A 22537-nucleotide genomic window follows, 5' to 3' on the forward strand; every position below is an offset into this window, starting at 1 on the left:
GTGCCATTAGAGTGCAGAGCATCCATTTCATCCACCATTGCTTGTCGCCAGCCTGGATGGGAAAGAGCTTCATGGGTGCTCTTTGGAAGAGAAATAGAGGATATAGCAGAAACAAAAGCAGAATAGGGTGAAGATAATCGATGATAACTCAAAAATTTGTAAATAGGATGAGGATTACGAGTAGAGCGAGTACCTTTCCGAATAGCAATGGGTAAATCATCAGGAGAAGGCAGAGCCGGGGCAGGAAAAGCCGAAGGGATAGGAAGTGAGTCAGCAGGTGCCTCAGCAAAAGGGAGAGGAGCAGCGACACGAGGGCGACGATGATAAACCTGAAGTAGTCGAAGAGGCACAACATTAGATGGGGAGACAATGGGAAGGGGCAATACTTCAGAAACAGGAAGAGACTCAGAAGTGGTGGAAAAGAATGGTGAGTCTTCAAAGAAAGTGATATCAGCGGAGATAAAGTATCGATGAGTCTCAAGGGAATAACAGCGATAACCCTTCTGAAGTCTGGAATATCCCAAGAAGAGGCACTTCATGGCTTTGGCGGAAAGCTTGTCCTGTCCAAGAGTGAGAATATGAACAAAACAAGTACAACCAAAGACACGAGGAGGAAGGAAATAAAGTGGTTGGTCAGGGAAGATAAGGAAATGAGGAATCTGATCATGTAAAACAGAGGAGGGCATACAATTAATTAAATAACAAGCGGTAAGAACAGCGTCCCCCCAAAAACGAAAAGGAACATTACTATGGAGGAGGATAGTACGAGCTGTCTCAACAAGATGTCGATTCTTGCGTTCAGCTACCCCATTTTGTTGAGGAGTATGAGCACAAGAAGACTGATGAAGAATCCCATTATGAGACATAAATGAAGTAAATGGACCTGAAAAATATTCCCTGGCATTATCACTGCGTAATACACGAATAGAAATATTGAACTGGGTCTAGATTTCAGCATAAAATTTCTGGAAAATAGAGAATAACTTAGCTTGATTTTTCATTAAAAATAACCAAGTACATCGAGAATAGTCATCAATGAAAGTGACAAAATACTGAAATCCTAAAGTAGACGCAGTCCGACAAGGACCCCAAACATCAGTGTGGACAAGCTCAAAAGGAGACTTTGCCCGATTATTCAAACGCTTTGGGAACGAGACACGAGTATGTTTCCCAAGCTGACAGGAGTCACACGAAAGCGACAACAAAGTGGAAAAACGAGGGACCATCTTCTGGAACTTGGAGAGATTAGGGTGGCCCAAACGACTGTGATTGAGGAGAGGAGCATCAGTGGAAATGCAAACTGTAGGAGATGAATCCGAGGTGAGGTGATAGAGGCCTTGAGACTCACGTCCTATGTCAATCGTCTTCCCTGTACTCCGGTCCTGCAAGGTCACAAATTATCAGAAAAGGTAATAGAGCAATTAAGAGTACGAGTGATTTTGCTGATGGAAATAAGATTAAAAGGACATTCAGGAGTATAAAGGACAGAAGTGAGAGGTAGAGAAGGCAGAGGAAGGGCCAAACCAATACTTTTAGTTACAGTTTGAGAACCATTAGCTAAGGTAACAGTAGGTAAATCAGAGGTAGTAGTAATAGAGAAGAAAAGATCCTTATTACCAGATAGGTGATCAAAAGCTCCAGAATCTAGAATCCAGGGTCCAAGAGAAGATGTGTGGGTAAGGCAGGCAGAAGCATTACCAGGCTGGGCAATAGAGACAACAGAAGCCTGAGATGCTTGAGGTGCGAAGGAGCTCGGAGGCTGAGGCAGCTGAGAATCAGAGGACTGGGCCACATGGGTAGTGCGAGGAGGCCGTCCATGTAACTGATAGCAACGATCGCGAGTGTGGCCAAGTTTATTGCAATAGGTGCAATGAGGATGTTGGCCTCTACCTCGGTTACCACTACGTCTTCCTCGAGAGGTAGTGTGAGAAACTAACACAGAAGAATCTGAAATGCTATCAGATGGCAAAGTCTGAGTGGACGAGATACGAAGGAGGCAAGCAAACACATCATCCAAGGACGGAACTGATGAACTACCAAGAATTTGATCGCGGACAGGCTCAAGATCCGGACGGAGGCCAATAAGAGTAAGGACCATGAAGAACTTATCAAGTTGTGTTTGTTGAGCCCCAACATCAGGAGTAAGAGGCATCACAGTCAAGAACTCCTCCTTAAGAGAGGCAGTCTGGCCAATATAAGTAGATAGATCCAAGTCCTGTTGGCTGATATGGACAATAGCAGAAGCCACCTTATAAAGACGCTGGATATCATTCGTGTATAATCCTTTGGCCTGAGTCCAAAATTTAAAACAAGTTTTGTAGGCCCGAAGATGAAGAAGGATCTTGGGATCAACGGATTGCCATAATACACTTCATAACTGGGCATCTATCTTTCTCCACTGTACGCGCTCAACCTCAGGGATATCTACCTCTTGTGTAACCAAGTGATCCTCATATCCTTGTCTCATAAACCAAAGTTCAACAGAGGCAGACCAAGAAAGATAATTTTCACTGATAACCAATTTCTCCGAAGTAATCATAGGAGATCCAGATATGATAGAGGAAAAAATGGAAGTTTTAGTAGTCATATCCACTTATCTGGAGAATGAAGTATATTTGGATCGAAGAGAGCCCTAATACAGCTTCAGATGCGGCTGAAGAAGGAAAAATCGAAGAATCGCCCGTGTGAGAGACCAAATGGAAAAGAAAAACAACCGTGGCACCACCGGAAAGGTAGAAGAACACTTCCCAAGGCACGTGCAGGGATTGGGGTTGAGAAAAAATAACTGGAGGATGCCGGAAAAACTGTTCGGAGGGCCAGCGGAGGCAAAAGAACCCCAAAAGAGGCACGTGCAGGGCTTGGATGGCAGAAACAGGTATGAAGGGTGGCTAGTCGGCGTCAAGCGAGGTTGGAGGAGGAAGCGCGTTGCCAGAAAGTGGCTCACGCGCCCTCACGCCCAGGCACGTGAGATGCAGTCGCCGGCCGGAAAAACGCGTGTGGCCGGCGCGTGGGTGGTTTTCTGGCTCCGGTGCTTTGGGAAAAATTGGAGATCTCCTCTAGGCGCTCCTTGCGGTGTGGGAAAAAGGCGTTGCTGGAAAAGTTCACCGGAAAAGTCGCCGGCGGTGAATGTTTTCTGATGACGATTCGACCGACCGGAAAGCGTTTTCTGACGACAATTCGACCGACCGGAAAGCTTTGGGGTCTGGGGAAGGTGACCGGAATGAAATATGGTCACAGGAAGGTTTCCCGGAATTGATGACACGGGGAAACTGGAAAGAATTAGGTCTTCTCCCTTGGCTCTGATACCATGTTAAGAGAAAGAGAGAAGAAAACATTGATTCTCATTCATTGTGTCTACTTACAATTGAGAAAATATATATATACAAGGCTAGGAGTCCTAACTACCATACATGTGACCTATATTAAAAAGGAAAGATTGTACATTATAAATTCATTATATACAACACTTACAATTATATCTATTGATATTTTTTATCATAATTATATCTATTTGTTTTCTTCTTGATATCTTTTTGATTGAATGGTTTGCAATATGCAAATTTCTGTAACATGTGATCAATGAAGAAAGGATCTTAGTACATGTACCCATGTATCTTTATACACTCCTAAAACAGCAATCTTAATTATGAAGCAAATTAATTGTTACAGGAAATATTGGTTGATAGGACAATTCATGCTGCTATTGGTCGCTTTTTTCCTTCTAATTCAACTTTTGACAAATCTGAGAAGCCTACATTAGTTCGGGATGATTTTTCACAAGCAATGCATGAGTTTCTGCCAGTTGCGATGCGCGATATTACTAAATCTGCCTCTGAAGGTGGTCGCTCTGGGTGGGAGGATGTTGGTGGTCTTGTTGATATTAGAAATGCTATTAAAGAGGTAAAATTTCCTGTTGGTACTTGCTGCATTAAATCACATCTTTCCACTTTTATTATGTTTCCTAAGTTTCCCTTCAACTAAGTTGAAAAGGAAAAACAACATGCTTTCATGGTTGGGAGAACTTTAGATCTTGATTTTCAATTTCGTATTGGTTCTTTTGGGTATTATTTTGTTACGCCATTTTATGGTTGTTATTTAGTTGCAGAAAGTATAATGGTCTTTTCAGTTACCTGCCATATTCTTGGTTTCTCAAGATAAATATTTTTTTTTTTGATTGGAAACGCCACAAAGATATATTAATATAAAAAGAAGTACAAGAAGAAGGATGAGAAATCCTCCCACCAAAGACAACTAAAATACAGGAAAAAACACAAAAACAAACGAACTCCCACTAAGGACCAATCCCTATGGAGAACACACCGCTATCCAATCCAACTGAATCACATTAAGGGGAGTCCCCTTAAATGCCTTGGAACAGAAAGCCCAAAGGGAAGCAAGGAAAACTATAAAGTCCCAAAGGGACTCTGAATTCCTTGCTTTATCCTCGAAAATCCTTGCGTTTCTTTCCCACCACACAACCCGAATTAGAGCTATGCTCGCAGCTTGCCACAAGACTACCCCTCTCTTAGAATTACCGAAGCCTTGAAATTTGATGGACATCATGTCATATATGCTCCTTGGAGAAACCCAATCCATCTTAGCTAACTGAAATAACCTGTGCCACAACCCAATCGTCAAGGAACAATGAAGAAAAAGGTGATCTGCTGATTCCCCGTGCTTCATGCACAGGATACAAATATCAGGACTAAGGGCTTTGTAGGGTCTTCTCACTTGCAACATGTCATTAGTATTCACCTTCTTGTGTGCCACTAACCAGACAAAAGGACTTTACTTTGAAAGGAACTTGAGACTTCCACACGAACTTTGAAGGAAAGTTCTGAGGAGATCCAGAAGATTGAGATAATGCTAGAAAAAAGGATTTGACTGAAAAAAGCCCTGAAGAGGATAATGGCCATAATCTAGCATCTGGGACCGAAGGAGAGAGATACAAATCATCAAGAGAGCGCATGAGGCCTTCTAAGTCCTCAATATCAGAATCTAACAGGTTACGGCGGAAATTCAAATTCCACAAGAAAGGCCGAGATGGACCGAGAACTGAAGAAATAGAAATGTTTTTATCCACAACTACTCTAAATAGTCTTGGATATTGGATTCCCAAAGGTTGGTCCCCCGCCACAAATCTTCCCAGAACCGAATTCTTTCCCCGTTTCCTACCACAAACCGAGTAATCAAAGAAAACCCCTGAAAGACTTGAGCAATAGCCTTCCAAGGACAGCGATGTGACCATCTGACTAGAGTGTTAGCATCCCAACCATTAGAGTGTGCACCATAAATGCTTAAAATGACCTGATGCCAAAGAGCTGAACCCTCTCTAGGGTACCTCCATAACCATTTCCCTAGAAGAGCGAGATTCCTCCAAGATATATTCCCCAAACCCAAACCCCCTATTGTCTTCGGTTTGCACACCACATCCCACCTCACTAAATGATCCCTTTTGCCTTCCCCAACCCCTGACCATAAAAAATCCCTTTGCAACCTCTCAATTTTTGCAGCCACTGAAGCGGGAATTTTGAATAAGGAAAGGAAGTAACTTGGCAACTGGGTAAGACAAGATTGGATAAGAGTTATCCTCCCCCGAAGGATAAGTAGGCCTTTTGCCACCCATCTAATCTACTTGAGATTCTCTCAATCACTGGATCCCAAAAGCCACGCGCCTTAGGGTTCCCGCCCAAGGGGAGACCTAGATAAAGAATAGGCCATCCAGACGCCTTACAATCAAGCATCTCAGCCAATCTTGAAAGATGAACCTGATCAAGATTGATGCCATAAATACTACTCTTGTTAAGATTGACCTTGAGCCCAGAAATGTGCCCAAACACTAACAAAAGACTCTTCAGAGTCTGCAGCTCTTCCTCCCTTGAGTTAGAAAAGAATATGGTGTCATCAGCAAATTGCAAATGGGACACCCTAGTTCTATTCCTACCCACCCTGAAACCCTCCATCAAATTTCTTTCCTCAGCTCTCATAAGCATCCTACTCAGTACATTTGCGACTAAAGTAAACAAAAAGGGGATAAAGGGTCGCCTTGTCTCAATCCTCTTGATGCCTTAACCCACCCTTTAGCACTACCATTCACCAAGATTGCATAAGATACCGAAGATAAACATCCACTCATCCATTTCCTCCATCTAGGACTGAACCCCTTCTTTTCTAACACGTGATCCAAAAAATCCCACTTCACGTGATCGTATGCCTTTTCGAAGTCTATTTTGAATACGACACCTTCCTCCCTTGACCTCCTTCTCTCATCCACTATCTCATTTGCTATAAGAACCGCGTCCAATATTTGTCTCCCTTGAACAAAAGCGCCTTGAGTATAGTGGATGGTCTCATGTAAAACCCCTCTTAGACGCCCTGAGAGCACTTTGGCTATTATCTTGTAGAGACTAGTAATCAAACTAATGGGTCTAAAGTCTGATATTCTCTTTGACAGACTCTTTTTGGGTATTAGAACAATGAAAGAGGCATTAGTGCTTTGATTGATAATTCCACTCCTATGAAATTCAGCGAACACTCTCACCAAATCCTCCTTAATCACATCCCAACACTCTTGGAATACGGCAATAGTAAAGTCATCTGGCCCTGAAGCCTTGTCCCTATCCAACTGAAAAATGACCTTATAAATCTCTTCTTCAGTGAAAGGGGAGTCTAACCTTAGCGCACTCTCATTCGAAATAGGGGACCAATCTAATCCTTCAATACCCCAAGACTCTCCTGTAGGATTTGTGTAAAGCTTTTCAAAGTACTGTAAGATCTCCTCTGTGATACTCTCGGCGTTCTTCAGCACTAAGCCCCTCTCATCCTCCAACTCCTTGATGTATTTCCTATTCCGCCTGCCATTAGCCACTTTATGATAAAACTTAGAATTGCACTCCCCTTCCTTGACCCATTTCACTTTGGCTTTTTGTCTCCAATGAATTTCCTCCCTCAATATTAATTCCTCTAACTCCCCTTTTCTTGAGGCTCTTTGACTTAACAAATCAGGATTGAGACCCCCTTCCTGCTCAATGGCATCAAAGTTAGCTAAATCATTGAGAATACTTTTTTTCTTCTCTTTAAGCTCTCCAAAAGAAAACTTCTTCCACTCCTTCAATTTAGCTTTAACATATTGAAGTCTCCTCATGAACTTATGACCTTCCCATCCGTTTCCTTGAAACCCACTCCACCAATCTTTAAAGTTCTCCTTGAATTTAGAGTGTTGTAACCACATATTCTCAAACCTAAAAGGTGTTGGCCCCCACATAAACGGGTTGGTATCCATAACAATTGGCCAGTGATCCGATGTCCTTCTGATTAAGGCTTCTTGAAGGCCTTGGGGAAGAGCATCCCCCACTCATTTGAGTAGAGAAAACGGTCCAATCTCTTACACACGGGAGACTCTTGCATATTCGACCAAGTGAATGAAGCATTCCGAAGAGGCGGGTCAAGCAACTCACATTCTCTAATAAAACTATCAAAGTCCCTCATGCTTGGAGTTAGGCTAGAACCCCCCATTTTTTCTGAGCTTCTCCTAATGACATTAAAATCACCGCCCACACACCATAGCGGGTAAGTTAATCCATATATGTCAAAAAGTTCCACCCAAAAATCCTTCCTAAGTGAGGGACTATTTGGACCATAAACAGCAGAAATCCAAAGAGGTCCACATTCGTCCAAAGAGAACTTGACTGAGACCGAGAAAGATCCTATTACCACCTCCTCTCTACACAGCTTTTTGAATCCCAGATGATCAAAATCCCACCTGATGCCCCAGACGCCGGAAGAGCGACCCAATCCTTATTTCTGATCGTCCAGACACTTCCCACAAACTTTCTATCACACTTCTCCTTCTTTGTTTCCTGAATCATCACAACATCCGGATTCTCTGACCTAAGAAAATCTTTAACCATCCTACGCTTATTCCTTGAACCCAAACCCCTCACGTTCCAACTAATGATTTTCATGGGAAAACACGAAGACCCTAACCTTCCGAGCCAAAACCAACAAGTCTCAATAACCTATGGGGCCTCTATTCTTCCTCCTAGAATATACCTTAATGTCAAGAGAGCATAATACCTCTCGCACTTTGGCCATTTTCCCGGGGGACAGGCCATCAATAAGGAAATCCGAATCCTCCTTATGCGACCTGACAATAGATTCTTTAGGGGTACAACACTCGGTCATCTGGTTAGATAAAGCACACTGGTTCTCCACCTCAACACGGTCAGGGATGTCACCAGGTTTTAAACAGTCAACACCACCTTTTTCATAAAAAAAATTTGAGATGCCTTGATTTTCCGTAGGAGACTGAGGAAGAGGGACTGAATTGGGAAGAAGAGGACCAGAGGGATTCATCAAGGGAGAATCCGGACTACAGAAAGGAAGAGAAGGAGACTCGGGTGGCTGAGAAGAAGAGGGCTGACATACCTCCAGGATTTTGGCTCCCGGAATTTCACAAGTCCCCTCAAAGATTGGTCCTTTACCTCTGGTTATTGACTTAGAAGGTGAAACCATGTCTGAATAGCCACGAGGATCAAACCCCACTCGTCCCATTAGCCCTTGGTTGACTTCCACGCAGCTCGCCGAGGTGTCCTCCTTCGAAATATTGCCAGTCAGAGGACATCTAGAGAGAGGATTCACTCTGATTCCTCGCTCCATCTGAAAACCCATCCCAAACTCCTCTTTCATGATGCGGTCTTCACTTGACGACGACGATCCCCGTATGAGAATAGGCTCACTGCGACACTGATCTCCCTGTCGTCGATCGGCGCTTGGAGGGAAGAGGTTAGACCACGTCTTCTTTGAGATTGCCGACTCTTCCTCCTGCGTAGCATCTCTCGTGTGAACCACGGGGGCTTTCCCCTTCCTCGCTTCGATCTCTTCCCTTCGCGACGAGACTTCCATACCAGAGGACTTCATTCCTCCTAAGATTTGGCCCAACCCCGACGGGCCTTTACACTTACAGCCCACGGTGTTGTCTAACGATGGCCTAGTGTTGGGAAGGGACTGGGCCTTTAGCTCAACGGCCCGACCTTCTTCTCCAAAGAAAGCCTCGGCGCCGGCCCTTGCATCATCTGGACTGAACTTCGCGATCGCCCTTGTAGGAGAAGCATCTCGCTGGGGAGAAAGGGACGACGTCGATGCAGACTGGTGGGCTTGAGGATCTTCTGGGCCATCTTGAAGCCCGCTATGCCTCATCCCACTTTGGGCCCTAACCTTGTGGGCTTTAGAGGAGGACTCATTCTCAGGCCCAATAAAATCAGCTGGACCCGATCTGCTCCATCCTCCTCCTATCTCCCCTTTCTCTGCCAAACGCATCCTTGATTGCCGATGACGTGCCCGGGAAGACTCCTCTTTCTGTAGCACTCGATGTCCCTAACATTGCCTCGTAGCCCTTCTGCAACTTTTGGCAACTGAGAGACGCAACCACCCACTCTCACCCACTCGTTCCTGCTACGGTTGATTTCAGACGTGACAGCGTCGGCATCGTCGTCTTCTCCGATGACTGAAACTGCTACTGTATAGGACCATTCTCCATCTTCCACCTCAAGCAACGCTGGTAACACGACGTTTGGAAGCATCTCCACCCACAGCTTCACCCTCGTCAAGTCCACCAACTTCAAAGTTTCCTTTGCCACCTTCGTTACTCTCCCCCATTGCTTCAAAATGAACTTCAACTGGATTTCATCCTACAAATGGAAAGGGAGACCTTTCAGAACTAGCCAGCCCCTCCTGAACTTTCCTTGAACCACCATATTTTCCTTAGGCGACCATTTCCTTAGCAGAATCGTCCTTCCTTTCACTAAAAGTCTTCCCTGATCGTGAACCCTTTCCGCTCTCCTTGTTGAACTCACAAAGAAACATCCTTTAAAAGCAGAAATGGGGTTAATGGACACCATTCCTTTCATCCCCATCATCCTCGCAATGGCTCTTCCTTCGTGAGTCCAGTCTTGGACTTTTTCTTGGCTTTCACATATTACAGCTCTGGCCCATTTTCTAGCTGACCACGTACCTCCAGTCCTCAAACCAGCCTTTGCCACCACTTCTGCATATGACCGTCCTCCTCTGAAAGTGTCCCCATTCATCCGAATATCACCATTCTTCTCCTTCGAAGTTCCTCCGTCTCGTTCAGAATACTCTTGCACTGATAGAATTGCCTTCCTAAGATCTTCCCATCCTTTCCCTTTGACGCCCTCGGGGACGACAAGAAAAAGAGTTTTCCTTTTTGTAACAAATTCTGTAATTTTCATGAACCGCCCTCTGTTATTGAAGCATATCTCCATCAAGAGGGTCTTAGTCTTGCCCCTGATCTTTCGTACAAAACCCCTAGAAGCCTCCACCTCCACAGCTTTCTTCAAATGCTCCATCAGCCAATCCAACTCCTCCATGTCAAATCCTATTGAAACTACGAAACCTCGGCTCCTCTCTGTTACCGATACCCAAGTTCCACCATTCGAACCTTCAAACTCTACCTGAAAAGATTTTTTCTCCACAATAATCCTTTCAGCTTTGCACTTCATTCTCCTTGTCTCAAGCAACCAGAACAAGTTTCGTTAAAGCAGGAACAGCCAATCCTCTCTTTCTCATTTCCTTCGTCTCCTCAATGCTTGGCTTGGGAAGAACTTTTCACGTCTGTTTGGTTAGCTTCTGGAAAAATCTCTCCAGATCTGAAATTTTTTCTCAAGGATTCTCCTCTTCTAACCACAAGACATTGTTGTAGTTCAATAACCTCAAGATAAATATGATACATGCTAATAACATATGACTTGAGTTAAATTTCCCACCTATTTTATTTTGTAATTTCCTTAATGGAAGATGTTATGAACAATTGGCACATTGCTGTAATTGTTACAAAATATTGGGTTCACAGTGTAGTTTTGGAAAATTTTCGTTCATTCTGTTCTTGCTCTCTCCCCTTTTCTCCTTTGTGTTTGCAATACAATAAAATGGTATCAGAGAAGTAGATCTAAGTTGAATAAATTATTTTACCTTATCTTTCTTTTTCCTGTTGCTGCTTTTCCTCCTTTTTCTTTCCAACTGGTTCCTCAAATTTCTTCCCTTAAATCACTATGAGCCATTGGGGATTTTCTGTGCAAGATCATCCTTGTTTTATTGAACAAAACAAGAAGTTTTTGACACCATTCTGAAGACAAGGAGTGGGCTTTCAACCCAACTCCACAGTGCATCTGAGGATCTTGAGACTGGGTATGGTTTTCATTTAGGGGTGGAAGCAAAGGCCATAAGATCTATGTTTTGGGTATGAAACCTTTTATTTCCCCTATTTATTTTTTGGGGGATAAATGTTCCTGTATTAAGGTTTTTCTATAAAAGTTCTTGTCTTTTTAAGGGTAAACAGTTTCAGTAATAACCCCATAAACAGTTCTGTGATTAGATACCTCATAATGGCTTCTAAATTATTGTGAGCTATAATAAGAGCAGTCACAGACTGTTTAGAGTATCCTGTCCTCTTCCTTCTCTGTAATGGTTGTGTTTCTCCTTTCTACTGTTAGTTGGTTCTGCCTTTTAAGTAATTGGATCCACATCTGAATGCATGGTAGTGTTGAGCTTCTTAAGTGGTGTTTGGTATGCGTTTTCTAGTCTTGAATATAGTTTTTGGTTGATGGCAAGATTATTTTGTATTTTAGTGGGCCAAAATGTCTTATTTTGGCAACCCCTTTATTGAAGAAGATATTTGTAAAGAGATCTTTCAATTAGATAGGCATAAGGAGCCGGGGCCTGATGATATTACTATTGCATTGTTTCAAGATTGTTGGGATGTGATTAAGGAGGACTTAGTGAGGGTGTTCACAGAGTTTCATAGGAGTGGGATAATTAAGCAAAGTACTAATGCGACCTTCATAGCTCTAGTGCCCAAAAAAAGTTGGACAAAAAAAATTTCAGACTTTAGGCCTATTAGCTTGATCACATGTCTTTACAAGATAATAGCCAAAGTCTAATCAGGGCGATTAAGAGGTGTACTACATGAAACTATCCATTCTAATCAAGGAGCTTTTGTTTAGGGGAGGCAAATCTTGGATGCGGTTCTGATAGCCAATGAGGTAGTGGATGAGAAAAGATGCTCAGGGAAGGAAGGAGTAGTCTTCAAAATTGATTTTGAAAAGGCATATGATCATGTGGATTGGGAATTTTTAGACCATGTATTGGAGAGGAAGGGGTTTAGTCTTAGATGGAGGACTTGGATGAGAGGTTGTTTATTCTCGATTTCTTTTGCAATCCTAGTGATGGAAATGCCAAAGGGTGGGTCAAGGCAACCAAAGGATTAAGGCAAGGTGATCCTCTATCCCCTTTTCTTTTCATTATCATAGCTGATGTGTTGAGTAGGATGATGTTGAGAGTAGGGGAGAGAAGTCTGTTGGAGGGCTTCAGTGTAGGTAGAAATAGAACAAGGGTGTCGACCATCTTCTTTTCTAGTGCCCCATGTGGAAGAACTGCAAACTCTTAAGATTATTTTGTTAGTGTTTGGGCAAATTTCTGGACTTAAGGTAAATCCTAACAAGAGTACCCTTTATGGCATCAACCTTGATCAGGATCATCTCATTAGGTTGGTACTTATCAAAAAAAAAAAAAAAAATTATCTCATTAGGTTGGCTTTGACGCTTAATTGCAAGGCTTCTGATTGACCTATACACTGTTTGGGTCTTCCCTTGGGAGGGAGCCTAAAGGCTTGTGGCTTTGGGATCCAGTGATTGAGAGAATCTTGCGGAGATTAGATGGGTGGAAAAAAGCCTATTTATTGTTAGGAGGAAGGATAACTCTTATCCACTCATGCCTGTCCCACATTCTTAGCTACTTGCTATCCTTGTTTAAGATTCCCACTATAGTGGCTGGAAAAATTGAGAGATTGCAAAGGTATTTCCTTTGGTCAAGGGCTGGGGAGTGTAAGAGAGACCATCTTATTAATTGGGATTTAGTGTGTAAACCGAAGGCAAAAGGGGGATTAGGGTTTGGGAAGATTTCTCTAAGGAATTATGCTTCTTTAGGGAAATGGTTGTGGAGGCTTCCTAGGGAGAGTTCTGCTCTGTAGCATCAGGTCATTCTAAGCATATATGGGTCACATACTTATGGATGAGATGCTAACACTATAGTCAAGTGGTCACATCGTTGCCCTTGGAAGACTATTGCACAAGTTTTTCAAGATTTTACCAGGTACACTCGGTTTGTGGTAAGAGATGGGGAGAGAATCTATTTTTGGGAAGACTTGTGGTGGGGGAACCAACCTTTGGGATCCCAATTTCCAAGACTATCCAAAATAGTCACAGTTAAAAGTCTTCCCATCTCTTTAAGGGGAGGTTGCTTTTTGTAATTACTAAATAGCTTTTTGCTTTTTGTATTCATTTTGTTTAGCTTTCATTTGTGGGAGGATTCCTCATCCTTCTTTTGTATTTCCTGTTTTCTAATTTAATATAATTCATTGTTGTTTCATCTAATAAAAAAAAAATGAAACTAAAAAATAAACAAATCTAACTTTTTGAGGCTAAAAAACTCATGACATTTAAAACTCAAGTCCTTGTAACACCTTAATTTAATTTTATCTTGGTAGATTTAAAAGGGAAATATGGTCTTTGCATAGAAACAATCAGGAGAGATTTCTGTTAGAAAATTTCCATTTTCATTGTGAGGGTCAAATTGCTTGGTCTTAGGAGTTCTGAGAAAAGGTAGTTGACTTCCGCTTTGTTTAACTCTTTAATCTTATCTGAGGTCATTTTTTGTTTTAACTGGTGAGCTGATCCTGTACTTGCTTTGGGGCTTGAACACATTTGAGCTTGTCTAATGCTCATCTCAAAACTCATTTATTCCATGAGTTTGGATAAAGCATGGCCTGAAGTCTTTCTGTTTCTTAGCTGAACATGCAGTGAAGCTAGGGATGAATGCTCTGTCATATGTGAAACTAGAATAAGACAGTTACAGTCACCCTGCATAAATGAGGTTGGCCTGTGCTTTCCTGAACAATTTTTCCCATTATATGCTTTGGATCTATTTATACCTCAAGGTTTCTCTTGTTCAATGAATCAAAGATAGTTTTGAACTTGCCTTCTATCTTCTAGTTGGTTTCAATTGAATGATTAGTTTTGGGACTGTGCAAACTGGTAAAGTAATATTTTTTCTAGTTTTGTAAATCTGCATAGGTGCCATAACCTGCTGTCATCCTTGTGCTGTTTGCACTTTTTCTGCTTGTCTCTCCAGTGCACATATTTGTTTGATATAGAACTTCATTTTCTATCTATAATCCCTTTATGTGAATTTCAGATGATTGAATTACCTTCAAAATTTCCAAGTATCTTTGCACAATCTCCTTTAAGGCTGCGGTCAAATGTTCTCTTATATGGCCCTCCTGGCTGTGGAAAAACACACATTGTTGGTGCTGCTGCTGCTGCTTGTTCATTAAGATTTATATCAGTGAAAGGGCCTGAACTTCTGAATAAATATATTGGTGCTTCTGAGCAAGCTGTAAGTGAGCAATTAACCTTTCCTTACTACTATTTTCCTAAATTCCTTTCTAAATAATGTTAGTTTCTGATATTTTTGTTCATATTTAGCCATTCATTGCCAATTTTCAGAGGCCATAGAATGCCACACTGCTGCTATTTAGGTTCAACATTTCTCAACCTGTAGATTGGAAAACTATTTCTTGACTGTACCAATTCACTATTTATATACCTTATTGTTGCTGCCTTAAACTGATATTGCATCATCCACAAATAATATGACCAAGGAAAGTCATCTCGAGTTTGTTGATCTCAAGTCTATTGTAATGAGTACTTGAAATCAGGAATTTTCCTTAGTGCGGTTTTGGAGTTTCTCTGACTCATGTAAGGTGACCATTTGATACCTCAGCTGATTGATATGATTTCCAATGATATGTGAGTAGTTTCCTGAACAGCATGTGACTTATCTTCCAGGGACAACTAATTGGATATGTGGATGTCCTAAAAACAATATAGAAAATGTAGGTAGAAATTGGAATATTTGTTCATTGCTTCACGAGAATTAAGCAAGTAGTTTCTAAAATAGAATGCTTTCCAGAATTCCATTCTGGAAACATGTTGATTTATTTATTTATGAAGCTGAAGCACAGTTATATATACATGCATGTCTGGCTTTCCATTGTGTACAATAGAACAGCAACTCTAGTACATGCTACTGAATGCCTCATATTTTGTTTTCAGGTTCGAGACATATTCTTAAAAGCATCTGCTGCATCACCATGCCTTCTCTTTTTTGATGAATTTGATTCCATTGCACCAAAAAGGGGGCATGACAACACTGGAGTCACTGATCGTGTTGTTAATCAAGTCAGTCTCTTCTTTGATTTCCCCTTCCTTATGATATCTTCTCAATTGGTTTTCTCGAAGTGATTTTCTTCCATTTTATGCAGTTTCTGACTGAATTGGATGGTGTGGAAGTTTTGACTGGTGTTTTTGTGTTTGCTGCAACTAGGTCAGTTTTTCTACTGAGTAATAGCATTGTTCAAGGATTTTTCTTTAGATAATCAGTGCCTATAATCAATGGGGTTGCAAATATCATTACACCCAGTATGACAATTGGATTTTACAGTTACATAAGATGGGTTTTAGGCTAGATAGTTGGTGAAAGGATAAGCAGGGCCTTCACATTAGACACAAGCACACAGATATTACAGGGATCAGGTGGTTACAAAGAAAATGACCATAAATTCTATCATCTATTTTCAGAAGATTAGTTCAATAGTGAAAGCTGACTGGAGACAGTTTAGTGAACTGTGGTGACAGAACCAAGAAGAAAAGGAGAGGTGGAGGGCATCCTTTGATCAGTCACTATGACCAAAAGTCGAGAACTATAGTGATTAGTTGCTGAGTGGAGGGTTGGCCATAGAGGCTGACTACTGGTCAACATAGTGGGCCATGACAGGAATTAGCTTCTTGTCAATGAGTGCTTTTTATGTTTCTAGAAAGCACTTCCTGGGCAAGAATAAACTTTATCCCTTAACTACAAGAAATTGCTTTCGGCCTAGGATCACTTTCAAGTGGTTTTGTTTTCCTTTTTAACTTAAGCTTTCCCGGTCTATTGGAACTATCCTCTATTATAAAGTCCCGTAATAAACTGGATTTTTGCGTACTTGATCAATTAAAAGGAAGGCAGAGATAAACTACCCAAATCGATCAATGGGTGCTGCAGGATTTTATGAACTCATAGATGAGAGAATTGGATGACCGAGTGATATTTTTTCAGAAAAAAAACTCAAGAAAATAATCTCAACAATATATTATTCAAACAACTTGCTAATTTTCAGAAAATTGAGAATTAAAGATGGATATGGTTCGACTCGAAGGCATTGTTATTAAGCTTGACGGTTGCAGTGTGTGAAGATTACCTGAGTTACTTTGGGGACAAATAGACAGCATTTTTTCATGTTAGTAGTTTATTACTGTCTTGGAAGAAAGGAGCAGAAACAAATAAGACAAGCTGTGGAAATGGAAGCTGCTACCTCTAAAATTGCACAACTTTGAATATTAAATTTATTCATTTCATGATGAAGGCATTCATCTCAACAACGTTAAGGGTATAGTCCAATGCAAAAGTTGTTTTTTTTTAATAAACCATAGCTGTATAAGCTCCTTTTATAAGCCTACCTAAAGATGTTGCTCATTTTTTAATTTCACGATGTAAGATCATGCTATAAGTGAGCCTAGTAGAGGCGCAAAACTACTAGGATAACGCACAGTACTCACTGGTATAATCATTAGAAAACACTTGCTTGAAATATCTGGTAGGCACAGGGGGTATGTTCCTTATCTCAAAAAGTTCACTACTATAGACATTTGGATTTGATCATTAAATTTTGATTAATAGCTCAACTTTTTTTTTTTTTTTATCAGAAATGAAGAAGACTATATTAATATAAGAACAAATACAGGATAGATAAAAGAGACAAGAGAAAGAGAAAAAAACCAATTAGTTCACTCGTTTCTAAACTTTTAATGATTTATTAGTTAATTTTTGAATCTCTTATGCTCTTACCTGAATAAAGACTTATCTGACTTTGGGTTGGCTGCGGGGGATATTCAGTTTGTTTCCTATTGCCAACACCTTAAACTAAAACACTTGTGCAGTCATAGATTTTGTTTTTAGATGACTCTGTTTTGCTCATATACAACTTTTGTCTTGATCTCTTCGTAATCTGTGAATTACTGATTTAAACTACAATAGATATGGGTATGAGATGTGTCAGATAACCTATTGCTGTGCATGGATGGGGTAGCTGTGTCCAAGAGAAAAAAGAAAAAATTATTCACTAATTGCTTCTTGACATAAGAAATTAAACATGGATATCAAGGTTCAATGCTTCAGATCAAGTTAGTGCCACGAATTTCAGTATCCAAAAATATTCTAAACATATGTTCAATGCTATTATAGGTGTTAATGTGGGTATTTGTGTTGAACTATTTATCAATTGGTCTCCGAATTGTAGATATTGATAAAGATATAAACAGTATGTGATATGTAATGTTATTCTCATACTTTTTTATCATGTTTCTATTGTGTCTCCATATTTTGAAGTAGAAGCAACCCCATATTGAGCATACTATTTTATACTGTTTACATAGAAGCTCTATTTTAAGTGAGGGTAGAAAAAGAAGAAAACTAAGTCAGCTTAACCTCTGTACATGCTTGTACTAGACGTGCATAGTTGCTTCCATATTACATGATCAATGGACTAGTTTTTAGCATGATTACAAAATATTGAGAAACACATTTAAAATGAATATAAAAACATGACATATGACACTAGTTTGATTAAATCAATCTTAAAACGACTGGTCTGTAATATCATTGCATGGCATAAAATAAATAGCAAATGTTCTCTTACAAAAAAAAAAGAGGTGGCCTGTAATGTCATTGCATAGCATAAATTATATGTCCAGAAAAACAGCGTCCCTCTGACGCAAGATTCCAACTAATATCAGGAGAAACAATTGGAATGAGATTTCATAAATTAGCAATTTGTTTTTTTCTTATTAGAAACAAGAGATATATTAATTATGAAAAAAGTATAAGAGAAGGATGAGGGATCCTCCCCACGAAATATATATAATTGATCAAAGAGAGAGTAAACGTCTCCACTATACAAGGAGAACTGTAGATAAAGGTTTAGGCCCCTTGAGGAAAAACAAAGGTAAACATCTCCTCAAAACTAGAATCCACCCCATTTGATTTACAAACCGAAGGTGATGTTACAAGAGGCCCACAAGGAGGTATAGAAGTTAAGTAGATCCCACAACATCTTTACTGCTCTCCACTTTTCAAAGATCCTAGCATTTCTCTCTTGCCACACAATCCAAGATACAATCACACAAGCGATTTGCCATAGGGAACAACCTCTGATGGAACTCCCCAAACCTCTAAATGAGATGGTCATCATGTCACATATACTTCTAGGTGGAACCCAATCCATGTTGGCTGGATTGAATAGTTTGTGCCAAAACTCCAATGTTAATGGGCAATGTAGAAAGAGTAAATTAGGAATGTGTTTGATTGATGGATATTTTTTGTAATGTATTCTAAACTATTCAAAAGTCTGGTTATCTGATATTGTCATTATTAGATATCTAATTTTCTTCACTGCAGCATAGGTTTATATTATTTTTATTTTCCTTTTACCAGTTTCATGTATTTGATACAAATTGATCCTTTGCACTTCTCATACCAAGCAGTAGACCAGATTTACTTGATGCTGCACTGTTGCGACCTGGTAGGCTAGATCGCCTTCTTTTCTGTGATTTCCCATCTCGGCGTGAGAGGTTGGATATTCTTACAGTTCTTTCTAAAAAGGTTAGTAAGGCTATTGAACTAATGCTTCATTTCATGCAGGATGATATGCATCAGATCCCAAAGTTTATTTTAGTTCTACATGCTGCTATTTAATTTTAATCATATTTTTCTAGATGTGGTGGGAACCCTGTGAACCGTGAAAAAATTATTGATGTTGATCAAATTATGGATCTAAAACATGGAGAAATCAAAATATCAATGATGATTTGAAAAGAATGTTGAAATTAGCAAAGAAAGGTGAAAATTCTGAAAATAGCATTGCAACAATATGCATAATTTAAGTATTTGAGGCATAGGGAGTCAACATTGAAAACATCCAGTTCTGATAAGCATATTGATGCATCTACTAATAAAATGTAGGATTAGTTGATCAAACCATTTAACCGTAGCTTACTAAACATGCAATTTTCCTAAAAGCTTAAGTTTATAGGATTTGAGCCCATAATGTATATCACGCACTCTTACACCCTCCCTCATTTGTAACCTCCATTTTTGGGCTTGCAAGTGGGTTTAATAAAATGGGTAAATATACATGCATAGCAAGGTCATAGCAAGGTTTGAACACTTGACCTTCCACCAAATAAAGTTTTGATACCATGTTGAACACAAATTTTCTTAAAAGCTTAAACATATAGGATTTGGACCGACGATATATATGATGCACTCTAACAAAATGAACTAAAACAAATACTGTGAAGGAATTTTTTTCATTATTACTCACTAATAATAGTGGAATTGTTGGCGCAGAGTCAAAAAAGAATTCTGGTCCAACACCGTTGCTTACTAATAAAATGCTTATAACAAAACAAGTTCTTATGAGATTTTTATTAGAATCAGAAAACATTATGGACAAGCAAAATATAAGCAACACCCTTGGAAAGTATCAAGAGAATGTTACTAATGAATGTATAAGAATAATAAGATTCCTTGTTTCTTTTGTTTCCCTTCATTAAATTTAATGAAAAGTATAAAAATATAGATCAAGATAGATCACTATCTACTATCACATATCTTTATTTCCCATTTATTCTAATCCTTATTGTCAGGAGTTTTATGCAGCCTATCGTTGACTAGGGATTACCAAAAGGAAAGAATTTCTTTTTGCACTTATCTATTATATATAAAATTATACATCCAATCTAATATTATTTGAATGCATAAGCACTCAAAAACTCTCATGAAGTTGTATACAATAAAATTTAGTTCTATTTTCCTTCCTTTTCATATGTTTCCTCAACAACCAAACAACCCTAGAAAGCAACAAAACAAAAAAAAGGAATGCCGAATAAGTAACTTAGGCTCCATTTGGTTGCCAAGAAAAGTGTAACTAAGAAAAAAAATCAAAATTTTCAAATCTTGAACCTTACTGAGTAACAAGTGAAAAGAAAGGGAAACAAGTAAAGAAAGAAAGGTCTGTTGAATTGAGTTTATTATTCTAAGAAAAAGCAAAACAGCAATAAGAAAACACAGCCCTCATCTTGTTTTTGTCACCTTTTCTTGGCTATTCCTTGGAAACCAAACAATGGAGAAACCAAAACCCTAGGATCAATCAGACAAAAAAAACGCTCACCATTTCAATGATACCTTGAGGTCCAAGATATATATTACAAGGTAGATTCATGGCTTTATATAATTTTGTTTTGATTTTTGACTACTGTAACAATATTTTTCTAATTTGCCTGCTATCAAATTTAATAATATTATTACCTCATGAGGAAAAGGTAACCTTACCATTTTTGAATTTTTAATGCTACTTCTCATATTTCCAGGAATAAGGTTATCAGATAGTGCAATGCTGTAAGAAGATGGATAATAAACCAATTATTCTGCTTCATTCTTGTCTTACTAGATCACTTGTAGCCCTATATTCTAAAAGCTTCACCCACTTGACCTAGGTCATGACAAATATATATATATACACACAAATTAAATTCTAGTAGTGAGTCATAAAACTCTTCATTTTTGTTGGTTTATCCCATTTTTAATGTCAAAATACGGTAATGTTTATTTTTTTATGGATTATGCAGCTACCATTAGCTGATGATGTTGCCATGGACGCCATAGCTTATATGACAGAAGGATTCAGTGGAGCTGATCTCCAAGCTCTTCTCTCCGATGCACAGCTAGCAGCAGTTCATGAGGTTCTGGCGACTGCAGATAACAAAGAGCCTGGAAAAATGCCAGTCATTACGGATGCCCTTCTGAAATCTGTTGCTTCCAAAGCAAGACCATCCGTCTCAGATGCTGAGAAGGAGAGATTGTATACCATTTACAACCAGTTTCTAGATTCAAAGAAATCAACTGCACAGGTTTTTCTCTCCCCTCTTATCATATACAGTCATGAATACATTTTCTCATTGTACTCTTGCTAACACAAAGCTTCACTCTGCAGTCAAGGGATGCAAAAGGCAAAAGGGCAACCCTAGCATAGCAAATAATCGATCCTGTTGCACCCATTGTTCCTTGAGGATAACGATCAATTTTGTATTCTATATGTTTCTAATATTTCTCATACCTATGATTATTCACCATGTAAACTCACTGCAACTCAGCAGCTTATTCCTAATAAAACGTTGCTTATGCATTGAGAGTGCATTTCAAACATGGGAATAGGAATCACAATACCTTGTGAAAAAAGATGAATTAAAATCTTGACATGAGTAGATTTTGATTCTCATGAAAACAAAATTTTTATTTCTATACCCCTTTTTTGTAAGTAATAGAACCCAATAATGAATTGGTAATGTAATTGGTACCATGCCCATTCTCTACATCACAACATTATCAGGTGCATTAGAAGGAAGAGCTTGATGGTGCATAAGTCTTCTTTAGAATCCTTGTACAACAATTGTGTGCTTTGTATGATGAGTCACTCGATGTTGTTTGTATTCGAATTCCTATTTTCTATTTTTAAAATAAAAAATAGTAGTAACTCTTATATAAGAGGCAACAGCTCTTAAAAACTCATATTAAAAGAAATTATAGTTTTAAAAATTATTTAAAAAATTTGTGTTAAAAAAATTTACTATCGCAAATTTTCAAGCTTCTTAAAAAATTGATGTATAAAAAAAAAAATACTATCTCAAGTTTTAATATTAAAAAATATAAAGTAAATTTATATATATAATACTCTATTTTTATATGGATATCTTTTATCTAAAAAAAAATATGAAATATATCTAAATGAAAACTTATTTCCTTCATTGAAAAATTGGATTATGTATGTCCTTGCAAAACTAGTCTCATAATCCAATGATTATGTTCTTAAAATATTTTATAATTAATTTATCTTATGATTTATAATTATAAAAGTAATGAACCATCAAACAATGCAAAATAATTGATTGGATAACTATAAGATTTTATTTTGCATTTTTTTTAAGGGAACAAATTTTGATAATGTAAAAAATTTTAACTTGCTCCAAATGAACATGGGTTAATGGTGATGTTTGTTTTTTCACTTAATTTTAAATAGAACTTAAAATTAAATAGTATTTAATAATGTTAAGTATTAAGGTTTTTTTTTAATATTATTTTTATACTTAGTATTAAGAAGTAAAGAAAAATCAATAAATTCACTGCAGTTATATTTTTATGCACTCAATTTTTTTTTTAAATAAATAATAAGTCAAGAAAAAGTAACAAAAAGAACAAACAAATAAACAATCAAACAAACTATCTAAAGTATGAAAATAAGTTACTTGTA

General features: G+C 38.8%; 1 protein-coding gene across 1 annotated transcript; it reads left to right on the plus strand.

Annotated features, from left to right (window-relative positions):
* The first annotated feature begins 3637 nt into the window (after nucleotides 1–3637).
* LOC117923950 (peroxisome biogenesis protein 1-like) lies at nucleotides 3638–21435 on the plus strand. The gene is made up of 7 exons (XM_034842462.1): nucleotides 3638–3900; nucleotides 14269–14469; nucleotides 15189–15314; nucleotides 15398–15459; nucleotides 18714–18831; nucleotides 20859–21140; nucleotides 21224–21435. Exons 1-7 carry the CDS (start codon nucleotides 3784–3786, stop codon nucleotides 21260–21262), a joined length of 945 nt encoding a protein of 314 aa, XP_034698353.1. The 5' UTR covers nucleotides 3638–3783; the 3' UTR covers nucleotides 21263–21435.
* The last annotated feature ends 1102 nt before the right edge of the window (nucleotides 21436–22537 follow it).

This window comes from Vitis riparia, chromosome 10, assembly GCF_004353265.1.
Source record: "Vitis riparia cultivar Riparia Gloire de Montpellier isolate 1030 chromosome 10, EGFV_Vit.rip_1.0, whole genome shotgun sequence".
Taxonomy (NCBI): domain Eukaryota; kingdom Viridiplantae; phylum Streptophyta; class Magnoliopsida; order Vitales; family Vitaceae; genus Vitis; species Vitis riparia.

Excerpts from the sequence above, each read along its gene's own strand:
- LOC117923950 (XM_034842462.1), top strand. The coding sequence starts at position 3,784 with ATGCATGAGTTTCTGCCAGTTGCGATGCGCGATATTACTAAATCTGCC. Across the intron at positions 14,470-15,188 it reads TTGGTGCTTCTGAGCAAGCT|GTTCGAGACATATTCTTAAA; the intron begins GTAAGTGAGCAA and ends TTTTGTTTTCAG. Across the intron at positions 15,460-18,713 it reads TTTGTGTTTGCTGCAACTAG|TAGACCAGATTTACTTGATG; the intron begins GTCAGTTTTTCT and ends CATACCAAGCAG.